General features: G+C 37.9%; 1 protein-coding gene across 3 annotated transcripts in view; it reads right to left on the bottom strand.

Moving 5' to 3' along the window:
* Window positions 1-24,293, bottom strand: part of ALCAM (activated leukocyte cell adhesion molecule) — a 230,688-nt gene that overhangs the window by 31,152 nt on the left and 175,243 nt on the right. For all 3 annotated transcript variants that reach the window (XM_006762649.2, XM_006762648.2, XM_015563207.1), the window contains exons 4-11: window positions 18,884-18,948; window positions 17,598-17,685; window positions 16,958-17,140; window positions 11,403-11,530; window positions 9,811-9,943; window positions 6,177-6,289; window positions 2,746-2,881; window positions 2,504-2,637 (exon numbers count right to left, since the gene is read on the bottom strand). In XM_006762649.2, coding sequence (XP_006762712.1) covers window positions 2,504-2,637; window positions 2,746-2,881; window positions 6,177-6,289; window positions 9,811-9,943; window positions 11,403-11,530; window positions 16,958-17,140; window positions 17,598-17,685; window positions 18,884-18,948 — 980 coding nt within the window. The remainder of the gene's footprint in view (window positions 1-2,503; window positions 2,638-2,745; window positions 2,882-6,176; window positions 6,290-9,810; window positions 9,944-11,402; window positions 11,531-16,957; window positions 17,141-17,597; window positions 17,686-18,883; window positions 18,949-24,293) is intronic.

Genomic DNA, 24,293 nt, shown 5'->3' on the forward strand with positions numbered 1-24,293 from the left:
TGGTGCTCTGTAGTGCCAGCTGGTGTTCAAGGGTATATGTAAGGTCAAAGACATAGACTACTTCAGGTTTACATCTACAGCAGAGATGGGAAAAAAAGTAGTACATTCATAATTGGACTCCTGTTTATGCTTGTATTATAAATTCTAATAATTAAATTCACTAAACTCATCTTTTTCAAAAGATACTCAGAGTAGTTAATATCTTGGCATGAGAGTACTTATTTCAAAATATTAATCATAAATTTTCCCATAATAAACTAATAAATTCAGTGCTCTTTTAAAAATATGTTTTTACTGATTTCAGAGAAAGAAATGGAAAGGGAAAGATATAGAAACATCGATGAGCAAGAAACAATTGGCTGCCTCCTACACACCCCCTACTGGGGATTGAGCCAGTAACCTGGGCATGTGCCCTGACTGGAAACCTCTTGGTACATAGGATGACCATTATATCTAAGTACATGTTTATATAGGCTTTTACTCATGGGAAATCTAACTCTTTTTTCCTCAATTGTCCTGAGCTAAACACAGAGGAGGAGTTCTTTCTTAGTTATTGGTAAATTCATTCTGTTGTTATGAAGTATTGATGAGGACAATCACTGTATTTAATTCCTCCAAAAATGAGACAATTCACTTTAATCTCTTCCTAGGACTAGACTCCTAAGTCTAATACGACAAGAGCAAATATGTACTTGTGCTCTTTTCTCAATCCCTATTTAGATACGCCATGTATTGGTCCCGACTTAGTTTCCCTTCAGCTGCAATGTAAGGACCTTGAGAGCAAGAGCTAGTTTCATGCTTAGGGATTTTTTCTAGTTCCTGGGGCAGGGTTTTCAGGAGTTGTAAAATAATAGATTCACCATGTGTTTTTGGAGGGAACAAATAAAAGATTATGTGTATCAGCACAAACCTAGAACAAGAAAAATAACATATCACCTAGTGGGCCAGAATCAATTCTTCTCCTTGACAATGAAGAATAGCATTATTATTTTTATCCTCATAGTAAGTTCACCTGCTATTGTACCACTTCCCACCAGTATTTTTCATGTGACTTTCTCACTGAGTCTTTCTTCTTGTTATTTTTAACTCTACAACATATATTTACTCATTTCTTTTATACCTTTGCATCTTTCATTCATCAAATATTTATTGGGTGCTTGTTTTTCTATTTTTTTATACTCACATTACCAATACCTATAGGTTCTTTTTTACTTTAATTGAATAAGAGAAGGGGAAAAAGCAAAAAAAAAAAAAGAAAGGAAGTCATTTTTGATGCTAAAATTTAACTTGTACATTGTATAGGTGGGTCACATCTTCACCTGAGTCAGGACACCTGCATTTCCTGCCAGAGCCTCTCTGTCCTGCTCATGCATGCTTTCTGTGTGTCCCCATCCCACCTAACCAGATCGGTAGTCTTTTGCTTTGGGGACCTTCCATGTTTGGAATTATGCAAATATATATGCATCAATCATAGGTAAAAGAGCCAAAATGCACCTTGTTCTGCAAAACCACATTACATAATTTGGACCAGTAGCCCAACATCCCTGGACAGAGAAAGAGTAGAAATTTAAATTTAAAACTCAATTGCAACTCTACTTTATGTATGCCCTCTCAGATTGCAACTGGGCCCAAAGCTGGGAAGAAGGCAACACAGAAGATTCAGAGAATCAAATGGCACCTCTGGGTGTCATTGAAGAGTCTTTATGTGGCTCCACTGAGAAGAGCGACCTGAAGACTGTCAGGGAGAAAATGGAATTAAGAAGTATCTCAGTAACCTCAGCAGACTGGCAACTTAATGAGATTCTAGCTCTGAACCCCTAGTGACAGACCAGATTCTCATCGTTTTAATTTTTTTTTTAATTTTGTCAAAGTAAAAAGAAAATTACTGGTAGTGTTCATAACTTCTTAGCCCTTTACTATGACTAAAATGTCCTGACAAAGGTACAAATATTGTTTTGGTTTATGTTTCCTTTGGTTCAGAAGGACACGTCCTAGTTACTATGTATTTACTAACCTTTCTCTGGTCCGGGCCCTGGCACACACAAACCAGACCAGATGTCAGCGAACACTTGAATGTGTTCTCTACCACACTTCAGGGCCCAGTTTTAAGAGGAAATATCCCTTAATGTGCGTAAGTAAGCAAAGTAATGGAGGCCACTTATACTCAGACGTGTTAAGTTTATCATGCAGAAAAGTACATACCTTAATGTTTTAATCACCAGGTTTCAGGAGTTAATTACCATGGAACAACATCCAATTTATGTTCTTTTAAAAACAGATACTGACCACAACACCATGATTCTTTCATTCTCCATGGCCCTGGTACCTAAAATCTCTCTTTAAGCCATGTTCTGCCTTTGGGAAAATTAAGAATTTAGCAAAAGCTTCCTCTGAGGACATTCTGAAAATTTCACCTTGGTAAGCAGCCTCACCCACAGTGTAAGTCCAGATAAAACCCCATATTGGACCACGTGCAGCATATAACAAGAAGACGAATACTTGCTTGGTTTATGACACTTCCGCTACCAGTAATTGTCCACTGTATGGCAGGCTTCGGAAACCCTTCCACATGGCAAATGACTGTTTTAGATAGGCCTCTTGGATCAATGATTTTTGTCATTCTGATTTGAGGTTTTCCTGAAATATTATTAAAAACAAAATAAGATGTTGACCAAAGGTCATAGAATTAACCAGAGAACAAATTCTCAAAGAAAAAATGGAGGGAGTATTCAAGTATTTTATTACCTTCTACAATGAGAGTCAATGACTCTCTTTTCTTTAGGCCTTCCACCTCCTGCAGAGCAGTTTCACAGACATAGTTTCCCGCATCCTGATATTGAAGACTAGAAAATGATGGGCTAGATTTAAGCCTGGTGTTATCCTGATTAAATAAAAAGTTAATTACTGCACAGGGCACAATAATAACTCTCAATGTGTTTACTAGATAAATAATTAGCCCTAAAATGATTCTTCTGGGTCTAATGAAAACACAAGCTTCTTTTTCTTAACTTCAGATGACTTCAAAAGTAGGTTTCCCTTTTCTTTTGTACTCCTAGAATTGGACATTATTTCAGACTCTTCTGTGTATTGAACTTGTAATTTGGAGCAGTTCTTAAATTTCTGAGACTCAGTTTTATTATTTGTAAAAGAGGGTAATAATCTTCTTGAACTGTTATGTGGCCTTTTTATAAAAACAATACAATGTGTTTACACTAAGGAAAGTTCTTGATGCATAGCAATTACTCCTTGTAGAAAATGTATAACGAGGAATGACAGACATTGAAGACTTGTGCTACGTAATCGATGATGGGTATAGATGCGTGAAAGGATACAGTTATCAACAGGGGATCCAATACAGAGCCATGGCAATTATGACAACATGCTTTATTGATTGATTGATTGCTTGCTTAATCCTCACCCAAGGATATTTTTCCTTTGATTTTTAGAGAGAGTGGAAGGGAGGCAGAGAGACAAAGATACAAACACATCAGTTGGTTGCTTCCAGTACATGCCCTGACCAGGGCTGGGGATGGAGACTGCAACTAAGTTATGTGCCCTTGACTGGAATCAAACTCGGGACCCTTCAGTCCACGGGCTGATTCTCTACCTACTGAACCAAACTGGCTAGGGTGACAACATGCTTTTTAAAGAAACCCTTAATAACAACTTACTATCCAATTTCAATGAACAAAGGAAATATAACATTTAATTTAAAATAATCACTTGATATATAGAAAATGATGCTATTGTATCAGAAATTGAAATGCTCAGATGCAGACAATTAAACTGAATCCTAAGATTATGTGATCTTTGTCCACTATTAATTTTTTCCTTTCCCATCAATGAACCAATGGCCAGATAATACTGATCACTGATATTAGGTATTCAATTAACAACAGTGACTGCAGTTGATATAGAAACTGGTTTAGCCCAGTAAACTAGAGTCTCTAGTCCTATAGTAAAACATACTATGAATGTTCATAATGCCACTGAGTAGTCTAATTGCTTAGAACTTGTCTAGCCCTTTGATTATCAACTACTATAAATATATAATGTTAAATATACAGTCTCTTGAGTAACACTTTAATATCTGAGTGAACAAAAAGTTGTGATAAGGTGGTTAAAACAAAGTGCAATAAGAAAGAGTCAGAGAACAAGTAACTGGCTCTGGCATTAAAAGAGATCAAAGAGCAATACAAAGTCATTTATATTTTCATCAAGAAGAAGCTCTAGGAATAAATTTCTCCACAATTGTTTATAAAGATAATACTTGCCAACCCTTACTTCAAATGGTATGTATGTGTTTTGTCAACACTTTACTGGTAAAATACTCCTGTTATATGCCATGTTCTGGGGATTAATGTACCAAGTGTTTAGATGTAGTAGCCAAGGATTTGGGTGGAGGGATCACAGTTATAACCATTGACTTTCGGGGGAACCCTGTCTCAAATAACAAATTACCAATCCTACTTTTGTACTCTAAAAATATAGCAATAATTGGGTCCAGGAAATGCCCTACATTTCAGATAATTACAAGAAAATATTAGCACTCCCTCAAGAAGTACTGAGTGAGATCCTAGCATGTTCCAGGTGTTCTACTATGGCTTAAAGATGAAAGAGATAAGTACCTCCAAAGAGTTACTACTTCAGTAGAACACACGTTCAGACACTTAAGATTAGTTCCAGCAGTCTTTACTCTTAGTAAGGCCGGAGCTCAAGTCTCTACTCTGTCGCTTATGTGCTTTGTGATTTCTTTCATTTCAACCTCTTTATGATTAATGCGAGGACATAATAAACGTTCTGCATATTTCACAGGGTTGTTGTAACTGTCATGTAAGAATAATGTGGGTTACAACACGTCATAAATCCTTCAGCCCTAAAAAATATAGATGTTCTAGAGGCCTGGTGCATGAATTCGTGCATGGGTGGGGTCCCTCTAGGTGGCCTGCGGGGATTGGGCCCAAACCCGCAGTCCAATGCCACCTGCAGCTCCTACCTGCCACTCCTGGCCATCCTGGCCCCACTGTGCCTGCCGCAGGCTCTTGCCCAATCAGTCCCTATCAGGAGAGGCTTGCACTGCCACAGCAGCACTTGCCAGCCCCAAGCCCTGCGTCTGGCACTCTCCCAAGGGGAATGGCCTGCGGGATCGGGCTGAAACCAGCTCTCCAACATCCCCCAAGGGGCCCCAGATTGCAAGAGGGTGCAGGCCATGCTGAGGGACGCCACCAGTGCATGATTGGACCGGGGGGGACCGTGGGAGGGCTCCAGGGCCTGTCCGACCCATCTCGCTCAGTCCCAATCAGCCACACTCCAGCAGTAAGCCAACCTACTGGTTGGAGCATCTGCCCCCTGGTGGTCAGTGCACATCATAGCAAGCTGTTGAGTAGCCTTAGCATATCATTAGCATATGACACTTTGATTCATTGTTGGGTTATTCTGCTGTTTGGTCTATTTGCATATTACCCTTTTATTATATGGGATATGTGTGTATCTCTGAGCATGTATATATGTGTGTAATAACTTAGTATATACACATTATTAAATTAATATCCCCAAACTAAGTTTCACAGAATCAATTATAAATGCTGCACTATTGTTTAGTACCTCTAAATTGTATTGTGACATGGTTTTTATTATTATATACTAGTGGCCTGGTACATGAAATTCATGCACAGGAGGGATTCCCTCAACTGAGCCTGCACCCTCTCCAATGAGGGACCTCTTGGGGGATGTCTGACTGCAGGTTTAGGTCCTATCCCTGTGGGCAGTCGGACATCCCTCTCGCAACCTGGGATCACTGGCTCCTAACCACTCACCTGCCTCCCTACCTGATTGCCCCTAACTGCCTCTGCCTGTCTGATCGCCCCTAACTGCCCACCCCTGCTGGTCTGATCTTACTCCCAACTGCCCTCCCCTGCCGGCCTGATCACCCCTAACTGTCTCTGCCTCGGCCCCCACCACCATGGCTTTGTCTGGAAGAAGTCAGATGTCTGGAAGATGGCCAGTCAACCTGGTCTAATTAGTATATTACCCTTTTATTAGTATAGATAGAGTATGAGTGTGAGTACATAAACACATTACCCTTGAATATACATATTGTATATCCTATAAAATGCAAAAGAAGCCTGAGGAAGAATCAGTTCAAATAGCAGATATTACCAAGGAATATTACTTACTTTCATCCATACCACAGTTGCGTTCCGACTAGCAGATATTGTGCATGACACAGGCAGGGCATCCCCGATCTGCTTGGTCACTTCCCCACTTGGATTTAAGGACAAATCCAAATCTGTGAAGCAGAAAATCTGCTTAAAATTCAAACTTCAGGAAGTAAGATAATCAAAATATTTTATAGAAGAAGTGATCGGGAAAATCCCTCTAACTGCACTTGAAAATTCAGAACTGATTTGTATGCCTGAAATTACTGAACTATAGCATAATCAGTCATTTATCAAACCAACTTTGAGACCAGGTTAGACAAGTGAATAATCCATCTAATTGATTATGCATTTATTTGCAGTTAACATGATTGATGTTTTCACTGCACATATGTATACCCCAGGGGTCTACCACTTTAAGAAAAAAAATTTAAATCGCTTCTGGAAGAACATAAAGAATGATGATGACTAGGTAAATATTATAAAAACAATAGGCAAAGCATAACATGGGAAAATCAAGTATATGTAGCCATCAAATAAGTTAAAAAGTCATGAGGGAGTCTACATAGTTTCTTCAGAGAGAATTGACTATGGTAGTTGAGTATTTTTTTAAAAAAGGGGTTCAATTTTTCATGCAGTTGACATTTTAAATCAGATCTATTGTAAGGTACACTGTTAGCAGATATCATCTTTTTAAAATTGAGTATATATATCTAAGGGGGTATAATCTTTTAGAGAAATAATTTCTATAAAAATTTTACTGTCATAGTATAATCTGTATGAGGAAAATCTAGTTCATATGATAAACATTTCTTGTACAGCTGCTATGCTCCAAGCACTGATTGGAAATACAGAGATGAATCACTTGAGCTTATAATGTACAATTTTTGAGGTAGAGGTAATTGTACACAACTGTGCAACTATAATCCACAGCAGTATGAAATCAGCACCTGGTGGCAAACATTCTAGAAATTAGGGGCTCAATAAATATTTGTTGAAAAAAACTAAAGGAAGGGCTACAAACAGTGGTATAAGTAAAGATGAGAATATAGAGACAAGAGCCAAACTGGATTTCAAAGCAGTAATAAAGGTTTTGTATAGGGGCAGTATGATTGTGGCCCCAGTGGTTGAGAAGGACTTTGATAAGTGGAGATACAGAAAAAACTTCCGCCACATAAACAGTCAAAGAGGTGAGAGAAATTTCACAATGGCGAGTAATCTGGTATGAATGGTTATAACATATGGAAGATAAATTAATTGATGCCAGGATGTAAAGGACTGTGCTTGCCCATCTCAGAGCTGTAACTGTTCTCTATATATCAGTGGGAATTTGCTATCACACCCCGTGCTTCTCCTTGGTTTTACCTGTTATCATTGCGATTCGTTGGTTGTTTGAACATCAGTTTTAAATTCTTGTTTCACCTGCTAGGCTATAAGCACCATGAGGGTAGGGACAACAATTTGACTTGTCCCTGTGTTTCCACAATGTCTGCCGCATGGTAGGCTCTCAAAGCTATTTGTTGAAGTATGCTTTCTCAGTTTCTCTTTAATATTAAAATATGCATGTTCACATAGAAAAGTGGAGTTTTTTGATGAATTATATTTAAATAAAAATTCTATTTAGGGTGAGTTAGAAGTTTTCCTTTCCTAGAGAGTTAACTTGCCAGTGATAAAAGATTTTAAAGCATGACGGCGGGCTTTGGAAGTTCTGATGAAGAATCTCTATGTGCAGGAATTGGCAGAAAAATAGCAGACATTTCATCAGCAACTATGGGTCTGTGGGTGGAAGCCCTGCTGAGACGTCTGTTTTGCAAACATGTGCAAGTATGGGCTGGAGATTCTCCAGCCACACACACTCCCTTCAGCCACCAATGAAAAGAAAACAAATCTTGTTTTTGGAAAACAAACAAGCTATCCAGATAAATGGGCAAAGAAGGGGTTTTTATGTTTTCATTTCATGTAACTTAGAGAAAAATCTTGATGTGCTTGCAATACTTTTTTTCAGCTTTTAAGGAGCTATCTAGGACTTAAAATCTAATATTAAGAGTCTACCTGCCAAAGACAAAAATCATTTAAATCCAGTAAAATGCACTGAACTCCAATTAAACTATTACATGCTTTTACATTTTTTTCCTCATTCCAGTATCCTGGAGGGACTATGTGGCTGTATCCACGTGCTTTGCTTTATTAGTCTGTTATCTATCTCTCCCTGCTTGATCTACAAGTGATACAAATAAGAGCCCTCTCGTTTTAGGGTTCCTAGTAGCTAAGTAGCTAACATCTCTTCAACATAACCTTACCACCTCTTAGCATTGGATTATTGGTTATTGACCCAGTTATATCAGATAGTTATTCTAGGAAATTCTTTATGTTGGTTATAATCTCGTAATTCACTTTATTTTTTCATAGAACAGGCTGGATAAATAATGGCCCCAGGGCTGATTAGTTCTCAAAGAAAAGTAGTGCTGTTGCTATCCTGAGAGGTCACTGCATTTTGCCTAAACAGTCCCTGGTGGCAGGCATACTCAGACCTGTGCAACATGAATATTGAGCAAAAAACAGAGAAGTGGACTGGCTTTGAGTATTTCTAACAGTGCACCATTTCTACAGGCCTTCCCAGGATGCTCTTCCGCCATCACACACTCCAGAGTAACCATCTGGTTACTCCGTTCCCTAAAGCGCCTCCCTGTATCTCCCTCAAAGTTTTAGCTTCTGTCCTACCTGTTTCCCAAGCATTATGGGTCAAGTGAAATATTTAGAATCATTTCCTCAGGACCATTTCTAAATTCTCTTTCAATTTTAAAACAAGGAAACCCCTCATAATCAATAAGATGGCAGTGGATCATGTCTAGAGGAAACCTATTTATATGATGGTGCTGTTGGGTGCAAAATATACGTTACGATGTTTGGTCTGTACTTCCAAGCAAGACTGACATTTGCCCAAAGCACTCTGTGAAGTCTACTGTCACCAGAGAACAGTTCAAATTCATTCCCAAGTTCCTCGCTGCATCAAGTACATCAGTAATATAGACTTCCAGGAGTTACAATATAACGAACACAAGTGTCTGTTTTCTATGTGTATCTTTTGCTATTACATTGGAGTAAATATAACTTTTGAAGTACATGGAGATCAAAAGCAGGTGAAAAGTTAACAAAAAAAAGGTACTTCAGGGTGATTTTGAAGAGGCTCTAGTTCTAAAAAGTTTCATCTTTCTCCAAAGAAGCCAATAAATGGCTGTTAGTAGTCTCTACCCCCTCTTCCAAAGGTTGAGTCTACATTAACTTTTATTTTTAACATTAACTCTGTGCTGCTTGGGATTGGGTATTAATATTATCTATGCTATTTTCAAAGTGATACTTAATCTATACTTTTATGTGACAAGTGCAAACTTCGTCAATTTCAGGAATATCTGAATGTTATATTTAAAAGATAAAGAGTTATTTCTTTAATATTCATGTATATGTTTTGTTGGTACCTCAAACTGAAGGCATTTATAAAAAAGACGGAGGTTTACCACGGTCAAAGTTGCAGCTCTTCGATCCATGTAAGGTTTCAATATTGCAGTGCAAGTCTGGAGCGAGGTGGAGCTGGTTTCTATGACCTTCAGTAAGTCACATGAAACCACATTATATGACGAATACGGTGACTTACAGTGCACGGTGACGGCTGTTGATGCAACCAGGCTATTTCCGTCTGTCAGGGAGCATCTGTAGACTCCTGTCGCATTGCGCCTCAGGTCTGTCAGTGTGTAAGTATGTGAGCTTCTTATTCCTTCAGGCTGTCCCTTTTGATAGAGGCAAAATGTCAGGTTATTGCACTTGGTAGCTACAACAAGAACAGTGGTATTTCTTGATGAAAATGACATTTTCTCAAATAATAAAAAAAGGTTATATAGTTCTTTGATTGGACAAATAAGAGTAGAGTTTGTATTATCTGATTCCTGGAAAAATAATTGATATGGAGGAGTCAATTTACATTGTATTGATGACATCTTATTGATAGCATGGATTACATTTTATTTTTTTAATTTCTAATATTTTCTTTTTATATTTATACCTTGCCTAATCTGATAGAAATATTCAAGGTGACTTAAAATAAAACATACCATTTATCCAAATTAAAAAAGAGAGAGAGAGAGAAAAAGAATGGTAGGGAATACGGAAGGAAGGAAGAAAGTAGGAGGCAAGGAAAGAAGGAGGAAGTATGAGAAAAATAAATAAAAGGAGAAAAAAATGACAGATTAAAATATAGATGAACTGGGAATATATGTTAAAAAATACAAATACCAGATATTATTGCTAAAACTGAGACAACATTTGGCTCTGTGATCCCTGATAGCCAAGGTGGAAACATAACTAGTTTCAAAACAGCATTTGCACATGAGACAAAAACAGTATGTCAATTTATTAGAAGAAACAAAGTTGTGTGTCAACATTGAAGTCTACAGGAAATTACTTATACTAGGCTTCTGAGTAATGTTGCTTGGGATTAAGATGACAGCCTTCAGCACTACTGAGTAATGCAGCAGATGACATTGTAGACATACCCCTGCAGTAACGCATACATAGTTGTACAAGGCTGCTCTCAATGGCAGGTTATGTCAGAGAAAAACCCAGAAAGAGCTGTCGGAGAGCAAAGAGTTGTCCTCACGCGAGCTGTCTCCTAGTCTGGCTCCCTATCACTATGACATCTAGAACACATCCTGGAAGAATTATCCAAATGATCCTCTATACACATCATTGCTTTCATCTATGATACTGATGAAAGTCAAGGAACTGGTGCTTCGAAACCATCTACCATGGCAAGATATCACCCCAGCTTTAGTCTGACAAGCTAACTATAATCTGCAACAGGACTGTTCCTACTTCAGAGGTCCCCAGGTGTGTTCAGGAAGGTGCTATGGATGGATTTAAAATCTGTATCAGAGCATTTGCTGCCATCACTCTTCAGTTCAGTTACCTGCATCTAAAGATTTTTATAGTTTACTTGGATAATGAATGTTGAGGTTTTATAATTATGGTTTTCTGTGATTGGCATTTTTCCTCAAAATCTCTTGACATTGAAAAAAAAAAAAGGCAAGGCCATTGGAAGATGCTGAAAAATGGTATCCCTTGCCCCCAAGAAAAACAGCCTTTCTCACTTAAGCTACTCATCATGTGCATTCAATCCTTAATGTCAGCCAGCTGACAAACAGCAGGACAAATGATAGAGTTCTAGCTCAAGGAATAATCTCAAGCACTTACTGGTAAGTAAAAGAAAAACTCCTCAGGGGGAGGGTTGCCATTGCCTTGGCATTTCAGAGTAATGTTGTCCCCTTCTTTGATGGCACTTCTTGGTGGCAGCACTTGGAGTATCACTTCCTCTGTAGGATCTGTAGGAGTCACAGATACGAGTTAGCCATTTTTGTCAAGTACCAAATTACTCTGTACATACAATGTAAATGACTAAATTATACACAATTTTCTCAAGAAGCTAGTCATGGTAATTACTTAAATGTATCTTTTTATAGAAGGATTGAAGTTAATAGCTACTTGCTACACCAAGCACTAATCTTGGTCAGAACAAACTGCAAAGAAACCTTGTTATAAAAAAAAAATCAATTTCTTCTTAGCAAAATTTCTTCAACTGAGGTAGGAATGACCATAATTATTTTATGGGTACCAGACCAGTAGGAAAAATTGCACTATATGATTTCATTATAGGGACATTTAACTATATTATATGAATCTTAACAGTTTGGAAAGACTGGATCAGCTAGCAAAGTAGCTAAAGCTATTAGGCACTCCTGGATTCACATTACATAATAATACTTTATATTAAATAAAAAGACACATGAGCTAAATAATGCCAGCAATATTTTGGGGATTCAGGAGAATAGGTCCGCTTTCAAAAAGATGAATGCCATGAACCGAGGATGATGCTAAACACAATCAACAAGACCATAAGTATATTGTAATTCTGTTCCGTTCAGTGGAGCCAAGATGCAACTTTCATTCCATTTTGATCAATTTTAGGGAGAAAACAGGGCCAAAGGGTATTCTTTAGTGAGGCTCCTGCTCAACATTAGAATGCTAAAGAAATTAAAGCCTGGAGCCAGTGGATCATATCTAGCAAATCTCTATATATAAAAGCCTAAGCAACCGAATGATCAAAGGACTGAACGACTGGTCGACCAGTTGCTATAAGACGCACTGACCACCAGGGGGCAAATGTTCAATGCAGGAGCTACCCCCTGGTGGTCAGTGTGCTCCCACAGCCAACCTCCCCTGGCTGGCCAACCTCCCACAGTTCCTCCCCCAGGCCGGTGGCCTGGATGATCTCGATCAGAGCCACTGGCTAACCTTCCGTGGCCCCTGCCCCCACCAGCCAACTTCCCTTGGCCCCGATCAGCCCCAATAGCAGGCAAGGCCGAGGGATCCACCCATGCATGAATTCATGCACCGGGTCTCTAGTATGAAATAAAAGGAAATGGTGCTGGTAGTTATAAATCACCCACTTTCTAACTTAGCCACCTGTTATATAACCTGATAATACAATAAACAATGAATTTCAAAACTATTTAATACAAAGGTTTATTTTACAGAACCTTTCCAGAGGCTTAATACCATTGAGGTATGCGCCTATATTTCCAAACTGGTAGCACGAAAAATGATCTATGAAGACTTATTTTGCTATTAGCTAAAACAAGTAAATGGTAGATTTGGGTGCTTTCTTCTATCTCTTGCAGGCACTTATTTATATTTCTAAGATTAAAGTACAGGAAAAACTTAGGAGGATTGTTTTAAATTGCTTCTTTGCCATTTCTTCATGCTTGGGCATCTCTGAGTATTTGCCCAGAATGTTCTGAGGCTGAACAATGATTGGTTCAATATATTTCTTGTTTGTTTTTCTTAATTTGTCTGAGGTAGAATCCTGACAAGCAGTTCCTGGTAAAGCTGAAAGTAAATTAAGTTTGATTTTGTTCACATACTCTGACCTTCCATTCCTAGGCCTTCCTCACTCTTTTAGGCGCCCCTTCTCCGACTAGCTTTGGCCCATTGCTTGCCACTGTGGCACATTTGCAGTCAAGGCTGACACAATCCATCCGACTTCCTGCTCCATTTCAGAATTCCCCTTCTCTGTGTCCCCTTTTCAATAGGCTCTGCTCTGTATTAGAGGGTGGAAGGACTGAGTTCAGAAGGTTAATGTAACATTTTACTTTTCACATTTTACTTTTCTTGATATCCACTAACATGCCTCAAGCAAAACTAATGATCTCTCGCATTCCCTTTGCCCTGATTTTGAATTTTACTCTCTCATTCTGCCAGTTACTCTGGCTTTCTCCTTTGTCTTCTCTTATCCACTCTATCACCCAGTCTTAATGATTAATACTTCAAATATTTGGCACGTGAGTCTCTCCTTCCATCCCTATTAATACTTCCCTACTCCAGGCTCTAATTAATCTACAGGGGAAACACTGCCATCAAACTTAATTCAGTCCCACATCTTCTCTTTTCTCCTCCTTCATATACAGAGATGGGCACAAGTAGGTTTACAATTTTGAGTGCACCATTTATTCTTGTATTATTAGTTAATTATTGTACTTTACATATGAACAACTATAAACCTACTTTTGCCCATCCCTGTGTATTTCCTCTAAATCAGTTTTTAAGCTGTGCTTTGACTATTACAATGATATTCAAAACCCTCATGCATTCCCAATATGTATGACTGAAATAAATAGTTCCTAACCTGGTATCTATTTTTCATCTCACTACTCTATACATACCCCTACATTATAACCAAAAGAGACTACTCAAATTTTCTTTCTCCCATCTCTTAATTTATCCTCTGTCCAGTCATTTATTCATTTGTTAGCTAACATTTTGGGTTACTAAGTACTAGAGTTATAAATGTGAAAGCAGCATGCTACCCACCTTCAACGAACTTTCAAATTACGATCACACCACACTTAAAGACTATAATGTAAAAACTGCACAGATATAAGTGAAGTCACCACTGGTAGCTTATAGATGAGAGTGGGAAGCTTCTAGTAGGAATTGACTCTGGACCTGGGTTTTGAAGACTAAGTAGGTGCTTGCTAGATAACAATGGTGAGGTGGTAACAGTATATGGGTAGGCATGTAAGTGGTATTTTAGAGGAAGAATCTGGAAAACAGAACAAACTGTGGTAGGCACGGTGAAGTAATGAAGATTGAGACAGAGCAAGACCATGTACATGGGAGACTTCAGGTATATTGAAATTGCTCAGGAGTGTGAAGATCAGTCTCAGAGATCTAAGGTGTCACTGAAGAGTTTTAAGCACAGCAGTGACACAGTCACCTGTGTTTTAGAAAGATATTTCTGACAGCATCTTGGAGGGTAGTTTGGAGTGAATAAACAAGAGGAATACTATTTAGAAAAGTGTCACTTGAATGGTGGCATAATCTTGGGTGGTACAAGAAGGCAGAAATCAGATAAACACAACAATTAAGAAACTAGATTCTATAAGGATTCTTAACTGACTGAATAAGATAAGGAAGGAATGGACTTGGACAACTTTTTCAAGATGAATTTATCAAATTTCTTTTTCTTGAGTGTACGCTGTGTCCTTTTGATTCAGCTGCCCCCTTCCCTTCTCTGACGTCATTGGAGCAGGGCTTCTCAAAATGTGGTCTTTGATCAGTAGCATTAGCATCACCAGGGCATTTGCAAAGCGCTGACTCCTCCCAGCACCAGTGGATGAGAAACTAGAGCAGGGTCCAGCAATCTGTGCTCCGACAAGTTCTCTAGGTGATGCTGGTGCATATTCAAGTTTGATGATCACTGTCCTTGAGTACCTGAGCTCTTAGGACTGTTCACCAAGTCCCTGTGGAACCTGGACCGCTTGCAATCTGGCACTGACAGTTTCCCTAGTGGAGTAGCAAATTCCTTAAATATCAGGACTACATCACAAACATGTTTGTGTCTTCACCATGAGGCCCGGCACTGCATACATTGTGCCTTCTCAAAAGCCATGCTGAATGCATCCAGCACAGCCAGTCACAGTAAAATAATTGCCTTCAATAAGATCAAGAACCTCTCTGCCTATCAAACTCCCCATGCCTGACACGCACATATACTTGTTCTTTCTTAAGCCAATTTCCCATTCTTTATTACTCATCTTGATGCTCTTTCCTCTCTTGTATTCCTGCACTTATACCAAGATAGTTTATTTCCAATTGAATATTTGAACAGAGAGAAATAATAGCTTGTTTTTAGATAAGCTGCACACGATGAAATCCTCTCAATCATTGCTTTTGAGTGAAGTTGAAATGTGCATATTTGCAAAGTGAAAGGCAAAAATGACCCTTTATTATTAGGACAAGTGGAATTTCAGTTTTGTTCTCAATAAGGTTCCACACTTTATGGAACCAAAATAGAAATGTAGGTGGGTTAAAAACTCTGAGGCTCAGGTGGACTTTATGTCCTTTTTCCAGAGCAGAAGTAGAAGTGTTAGGTTATTCTCCAACACGTGGCAGCATTACAAGAATTTTTGATGCATTTAAAAAATAAACTTCTTTCTTGCCTTTTCCTAAAAAGATATCACTATATATATATTTATGTAGTAACAATGATAATTTTGTAATAATGAAAGTAGTACTTAATAAAGAGCATTTAATGTGCCATACAGTATGCCATTTTAGATTTGTGATTTCAGTTAATCTCCATAATGACACTATTAAATTAAGTATTATATTTTTCCCATTTTGAGATAAGAAGAGTGAACCCTAGAGTATTTAAGCTACTCTTCTAGAAACACAGAGTAATAACAGAGCAGAGACAGGGTCACCAGCACGTTTGCTCTTCATCATTAGATTATCTTGGCATCTGTCTTACAGGAAAGAGCACGGCATTAGAGAAAATGATTCTAACCCAGCCTCTAATTTAGGACAACTTTCAGGGCCTCACTTTACTGCTAAGCAAAATAATTGGGTTAGACCAGATAATTAAGAAGTTTCCTTTGTAGTCTATTATTACAGGTTTCAAATCTGTGAAATAAAGTTAACCAAAACATCTTGGAATACAACATCCTATTTAACTTAAGCAACTGATTTCACTAATAAAATAAATCTCATAATTGAAATGGAAAACCTTTATCTAGAAGACCAATCAGCCATAAGCCTCTATTCATCTGTCATTCACTTAGGAAAGCATCAGAGGGCATTTTGAACTCCTAGAAAGTTCAGGGCTATGTGTCAGGGCTCAGAACCATCAGAGGGATAAGACTAAGTTGAGATCTTATATTTAAGGAACTTTAGCATCTAGCAGAATACAGAAAAAACACTAAAATATAACCAATTAGGGAGTGAAAGATATCACAAGACATGAAAGCCTTTATTCTATAGGTCTTTCAACGAGGAAGAGATTATTGGTGTTCTATGGAGTAGGAGTATGGGGTTGGAAGTACAGTGGGGCCTTGACTTATGAGTGTCCCGACTAACGAGTTTTTTGAGATATGAGCCGTCTCTCGGCCGATTTTTTGCTTTGAGTTGCGAGCTAAAATTCGGGTTACGAGCCAGCTTCAGATACCCCACCGCTAGTTGGCACAGCGAACGTCACAGTGAACGCCACAACATCAGCTCAGCATCATGTGTCTCACTCGTTCACTTTATGATTTGACATCTGAGTTACAAGCTTCATCATGGAATGAATTAAACTCGTAAGTCAAGGCCCCACTGTAGAATCCCAAAATCATTAGCGACTTAAAAGGCTGATAAGCATTTTGAATTTTTTTCCTAATGAATTAAATTGCATAATGATATGTTGAGTTACTTACAGTAGATATCAAAGACTGCTTGTTCAGAATAAACTGTTTTCTGGCCCGATGGTCCATAATATGTCACAGAGCAGGTGAATGGCATTTGTATGTCAGCCTTGGTTGTCTTGTAATCCAGGGATGAAGTCATGGTGTAGAGTTGAGTTACCGGGTCCATTTCTTTTTTAAAAACTATGTCCACCACTGAAGAAAATACAGAACACTAATGACAGGATCTTCATTTTAAAAAAATCACAATTCTTAATTAAATGCCACAAACACCTTTAAGAAGTGTTTTTGTCCTTCTCATGTATTCAACAGGAGGGGAAAGTGACGTGTAGTGAAGTAGGATGTCTTTTCAAAACCATGAACCAGGGACAAAGACAGAAATAGAATCCCGGAATCTGATTTTCCACTCACTCTAATTAACTTCTAAAACATGCCACACACAGAATTGTTTTCTCTGCTCTAGATTCTTCTGCACAAGGGCTAAAATGGTGTTTTAAAAATCACTTAGTGATTTAATGGGTACCTAAAGTTACAAAGCACATAGTCACAGATCAAAAGAGGGCAACACATTCAGGTGCAGGACAGTTCAAGGCATCCCCAGATGAGAGCAGTCAAAGCAGGTCGTCTGAACTGTTGCCCACTTAGTACCCACCTCCTTCAAGGGGTTGCAGCACTCTTCCACTCCTGTACCACGTGATGTTGCCCTCTGGATAACTGTCTTTTGAAATGCAGTCACCCAGCTGCAAAATAAAAGAGGGAAGGTCACTACTTTGGTTTCCTCAATGGTTGTCAGTTTGGAAGCTCGGAATCCTCAGGGGATTTTACTAGTAGAGTCATCCCAAAGTTTTCCTGACCCACTCATTCTCCAAGCACTGACTAAGGGCTGAATGAATGCTCTCGTATATAAAAACAATTATGGTCTTGCCCATTTTAAATTATGCCACAGATGCTGCAACTATTAATAAAACCCACATTCATGTAAAAACATTATCCATTTTATTTTGTGCATGATTCCTTTTTAACGAAATTCCTTTTTAACATGATTCCTTATGAACTAAATAACATAATTACATTAACACTGACGACTGCCATGGTTCATAGATCTGCATATGCAGAAATCACTAACAGTGTTATAGTGTGGCTACCTCTTCGGCTTCATACTACATCCATTCCATACTACAGTACATATACCCACCACTTTTCTTCAAATGTGTTTTAACTTTAACATTTATTGTTTATAAACTAATATTGCGCAGGAAAAGTTAATATGATTAAAAGAATTCCAGACTTGTTTTTATTCCATCATAAAGTAAAATTAGCTACTGAAATGGGATTATTAGTCAATTGATGTGCCCAAATATGGAACTCCAGATTTGTCCCTCTTCCATTACAACCTCCCTCACACCTCTGCTAATGTGTTATTTCAAATCTGACTTTTACCTCAACTTTTCAGTAGTTTAATTTGGCAATAGAATAAAGTCCAAATTCCCTATGTAACACATAAGGCCTATCATAAACCAGCCTCTTCTTACCTCTCCAGATTTACCTCTTACTTCACTCTCTCACCTACTGTCTTAGCACCCAAAAGTTCAGCAATGGAAATAACTATGTTTTCCAAAAAATGTCATTGTCTTCCACATCATATTACTTCAAATTGCTGGCCTGGGAAAAATCTACTCATCTTTCATGACTCCATTAAATGTTCAGTTCATTCAAACAAGAAAGACATGCTTCTCTCTACTCTCATTTCCCTCTTCTCCTTCAGAAATGACATCGCCTTCCTCTGTGTCCCCACTCTACCTTCTGCAGACTTTCTGACTGGCACCTGTCACACTGTCAGCTACACAATCACTATCTTATTTGTCTTGGCATCTGAGGCCTAGAGAAGGCATTTAATACTAGGCTAAGGAAAGCAACTAATCAAAAACAAGTTCTTACCTTTTTAAGCTGTTCTGTTTCAAGAAATGGTGCTTTGCTAACAATTTCAGGTTTAGATGGTTGCTCTAAAGTTAAGTAGAGAAAGGTTTTAAGTACATGTGGAAGTATAAAAATATGTGTTTTGGCTTATAAAAATAATTCATTTACTCAAACTAGAAAAATCAAGCAACAACATATTCTAGTAGGTTTCCTATATAAAATGTCATTATGAAATCAAGTTAGTCCACCCCTTTAAATATTTGCTTTATTATGTTAAATATTATTTAAAATGTTTGCAACTCCTTTGAATAAAATATCAATACTGTTTTCTGGACACGTTAGAAAGGATAAATATGGACATGATTACCATGCCCACTTATCCATAGCTTCCAACTCCTTAGGTGAAGGACCTGAATACACGTGAATCAGAATCACAGGGGTACTTGTTTACAATGCAGATTTCTGAGTTCTACCAGGCCAATAGAACGGGGGGGGGGGGCAAGAATCCCATATATTTACATTTTTAACAAGTTCCACAGGGAACAGAGGACACAATAAAGTTTCAGAATCATTGCTCTAAAATAATGAGAAATACAAAGTTAATTAAGGGCCACAGAGGCCCAACTTTCCAGTATATCTCAAACCTTATCAAGTCAGGTCATATTACAAAACTATAAATGTGGTGACATTTTTCAAATTTGTAAACTGAGATAATGGACAGAAGCATTTTAAACACAGGAAATTCTGTAAGCACAAATTCTGATAGAGGCATCAAGAAGAATTGGTTAAAAATTTCAGCAACAAGGTAGTATTTACGCTTATTTTGTTCTTTGCCACTAGTTTTCTAGCATTGATGAAATTTTTAATTAGCTCTAACAATTAGCCTACAGAAAATGGAGATTGCCTCATTGGCATTGATTTTTTTGTGAATTGCATGGTGTAAAATTATTCTATTCTCATATAAACAGACATATAAAAACAACCAGCTAGTCTTTCTTTTATAGTCTTATTATTTATCAACTGCAATACCAAACTAAACTGGCTTTTTATAATTATTACTCAATCTGGAATTCAGTTATCAGGCAGGCTACCTACTCTGACCATTCCAGGAGACAAAGATGAAAACAAAAAAGTCGGGGCAGCAGAGTGACTATCACCAGGACTATAAACAAGAAATGTAAACTTCTTCAGATTAATATTGAGAGTTAATTTCCCCTTTGCAAATAGGTTTTATATTATAAATTAGAATAATGAATAATAATAAATCTGCTTATGTGTGGAACTCATGCACTTTAATTATAGAGGGCCTATTTACTATGAACTCTAGAAATATTATACAATTTTCACAAGTGATTATCTATTTTCTAAATACATATATTAGAAACAAAACATGAAAAAGATAGAAACATATAAAAAAGAAACATAGAAGAATAGAAAGGCATGACAGAGGCAACTACATTGATACAAACAGGAAGTGACACTTAACTCCCTGGTTATTAAAGATGTGATCGGCCCTGGCTGGTGTTGCTCAGCCGTTAGAGCATCAGCCTTTCTCACTGAAGGGTCTCAGGTTTGATTCCTGGTCAAGGGCACATACATGGGTTTCAGGTTTGTTCGGTCCCAGGCCCTGGTTGGGGTGTATGCAGAAGGCAACCAATAGATGTGTTTCTCTCACATCCATCTCTCTCTCCCCTCCCCCCCACCCAATAAGCTCTGGTGAGAATGAACAAACAAAAAAAAATGACCAAGAAAACTTATTAAAAACTGATAAAAACTCAATATAAACAGCAACTTCTGGGAAGCCTTCCATATATCATTAAACCTTGATGTGATCACTATGTTTAATATAGTATCATTGTATTCATAATTACAACTCTGAGTTATTGCTAATCATTAAATCTGTTGAGAATTGATGTTTTAATGCAAATATAATACATTTGAAAGAGGTCTGCAACCAAAATATTCAAACATAATGAAAATCTTGGGGCTTAAATAGGTAAACAGAAATCCTTTGGGAACTAAAATCGGTAATTTAGTAAAAACTCTCTGAGAGCTGACGGGAAATAAGATACTAAATTTATTTATGTGGTCAATCAAGTCAAAATTAACAAGAAAAAATGTGTGTGGTTTTTTTGTTTGTTTGTTTGTTTCTTCTTCTGTAGTTTCTATGCCTGGAATACATGGAGAGATTTGAAAGATCCTCTGAAAAAACGGAGGCTCTTAATACAAAATGTAGGTAGTCAGTTCGCCTAAGTCTCACTACTTTCTAGTTCACCAAAATCACAGTTGAGAACATACTTCCTCTTATGTGAAATATATTCCTCTCTTTTGCCTGGTGAATCCTGTGATGTTTTATCAATTCACATAAGATCATGAATACTTGGCCATGTGTAAAGGACCAAGTTCCATTAATGTCTTCAAAAATTTTTTCAATTTTTCATTTTTTTTCAATAAAATGAAACTAGCAAGCCCAAAGAACCTTGATGAAAGAATGCTTAAACTTTAGTCCTCTTTACACTGTGATTCATCTACCTATGTGAAAGAGGGAATCCCAGTGGGTATTGTGGAAGTAATAGTAATGCCTATTGCATTTATTTGAGTTATTTTCTCTTTAACCTTTTGTTTCAAACCCTCTATATTAACTATATATTCTGTAGGTAATTTTCTCTTATATTAGCATGCAACAATCGATGAATATTAGTTGGAAGACTATAAAAGAGGACACACATACTATTTTAACAAAATTGCATATTGATTCCAAAGTGTTTAAAAAAACTTTTCATGAATTATGTCTTAATATGATTCAAGGGTTCATAGAACTGAACTGAAAGAAAAGGTATAGAACTGAAAGAAAAATTTATTTGCATTATTAAAATAATTTTGTCAAGTGTCTTCTAGCCAAGTGAGGACGGAGTGATGAATGCAAAACTGCTCTATAGCATCCACAAGGTAGAGTGTTATTATAAAACCAGACACAGGAGAGCTCAATTTGATGTGGCAGGAGAGCAAGGAAAGGCAGGTGAACTGTGACGTTGGCTCAGAGTGCTTTTCTCAGTACTTTGCTAGCAATCACCCCTCACAAATCCTGATGTACCTTAGGTAAACCATTGCGAGCATGGATTGAGTTTATTTTCCTCATGAGATGGGAAAGGTGTTTTTTTTTATTTTTAAAGAATTAGAATAAAATATACAATTTAGGTCTCATTTGTTAAATGGGTCACTTTCTGCTTCCTTCATTAGAAAAATTATTTGCAGGTTGACTAACTTTCCCCAGGGAGGTAGGAGGAAGCATGCTCAACTCTGATAAAACACTGAGAACAATATTCAAAGCAAGTTCTAAAATCACTCTGTAAAACAGAGAGAAGAGCAGGTCCAGGTGCACTCCGGGCTCCATGTCATGGGAGCACGTCTTTCTCTAACACGACAGACACCAGCGTATAAGAGGCTGGACGGAGTAGCCTGGATTGTGGTTTGCAAATGATTTCTTAGAGTTGAAGCTCTTCTGCTTCCCCTCATTTCCCCTCTGAACAAATTATCATGAGAAAACTTTGAAATACTGAGTAGGTGGAATTCTAGTTAATATAATAGAAGTAGCTCCTCAGTTTCTCAACTCTCTAGAATTGTCAAGCGGATCTTAGGAACACAATGGGAAAACTGGCTTCTAATCCAAAGAATTTATTTTAGTGATGAGGAGGGATGCTTAGCCCCAGCATACTATGAAGTGACTTGCCCAAGGGTAGAAATTAGCAATATATATAATTATTTCAGAGAAGAAGGAAAGGAAGAGAGAGATGGAAACATCAATGATGAGAGAGAATCACTAGTCTGCTGTCTCCAGCAAGCCACCCACTGGGGGTCAAGCCTGCCATCCAGGCATGTGCCCTGGCTGGGAATCCAACCATGACCTCCTGGTTCATAGGTGGATGCTCAAGTACTGAGCCACCCCTGCCCGGCAACAGCACATCTAACAAAGCTCAGGCTCCTGATGACCAGTTCCGTGATTTTTCCATGACACCACCGACAGCCGCCATTTGGCAATCTGGGTACCCGTTTGACCTCTAAGACCTTTGCACAATGGCTGGAGTGAATCTTTGAGAACTTTTAAAGGTCTATTCTTCCTTTTCAATGGTATTAACTTCAAATGGACATTAAATGTAAAAACAGTTTGATTTCAATGCCATTCAACTGCCAAAAAATAAAAAGCTGTATTAGTGGTGACCAAGCACACGATTTATTGTGATCTAGGCTGCTTTATTGAAATGATTTCTTACATTTGAGGTATAGGTGAAAACTAAACAAACAACCCTACATCAGAGGTAACAAAGTCATCAGTCACGGCTCCTAGTTTGAATAAATGCAATTTGACTTTGCCCATGAGACGACACTCGGCAGCAAGCTGATCTGGGATTAGCTCACGTTAACCACGCTCCATTCTGTGGTACACGGCGCACGTTGCTAGGTGATTTGACAGAAGGAAACAGAGGACTGGTTGATGAGACTAGTAACTCTTAAGTGACTGCAATACATACATGCATAGCATGAACGCCTCTCTGCCACAGCTGCTGTTTGCTTTATGAAAAGTGACCCAAAGTAAATTCTTTCTTTTAAAAAAATGAAGCGAAGCCCCTATATGCTCTTGTACACATTTTCTTTATCATGAGCTGTGCTGTTCATTTGATAAGCTTTGCAGTGTCCCATGGTTTCCAGCACAAGACTCCATTTTCTAGAGCTTGTAACTTGTCCATTTAAATTCTCCCTGGCCCTGGGCCTGGAATGCAAATTCTGTTTCTGAGAATCACTTTGTTTTCAACAACATTCAAAAGAGAAGGGGTTAGGGGTGCTGAGGGTATGCGGGTGTGAGTTTGTTTTCACAATCAGAAATCCTCTGTATTCCAAAATGGTTTGCAAATTTTATCTAATTAGACCAACTGAATTTTTTTCAGCTTGCTGTAGGGCATTTTTTTTTTTTTTTAAAAAGAGTATAGTATGAAAATTGCAACAAATGTAACAACCTGGACTTTCTCAACTTTCTTGCAAACTATCTTGAGATTAGGTAATTTTAGCCCATTAAAAAAGAAACCCGACAATAACAAATCAAACACACAAAATTTGGAGTGCTGTGACTTAATCTCTGTACCTGCTGGGGTACATTCTCGAATGTGCTTAAATTTATGACATCATGACCTCATTTAAAAAAATGCTCTCTTTAGAGAGCATTCCTAGCAGTATACCATCCATCTTCCTAGTGGCATCAAAATGAAGTAAAAGAAAGAAAAATAAGTACATGGGCCATTGCCAAATACAGGTTGTAGTTTTTTTGGGGTGTTTAACAGAAGGCGGCATGACTGACAAACACTTGACAGTTGGTTTGATTCCTAAAATAATCGAGAAGAGTAGATGGTTTCTGGCAAGTGCCTTGTAAGCTAAAAGG

The sequence above is a fragment of the Myotis davidii genome, unplaced genomic scaffold (genome assembly GCF_000327345.1).
Source record: "Myotis davidii unplaced genomic scaffold, ASM32734v1 scaffold738, whole genome shotgun sequence".
Lineage (NCBI taxonomy): Eukaryota > Metazoa > Chordata > Mammalia > Chiroptera > Vespertilionidae > Myotis > Myotis davidii.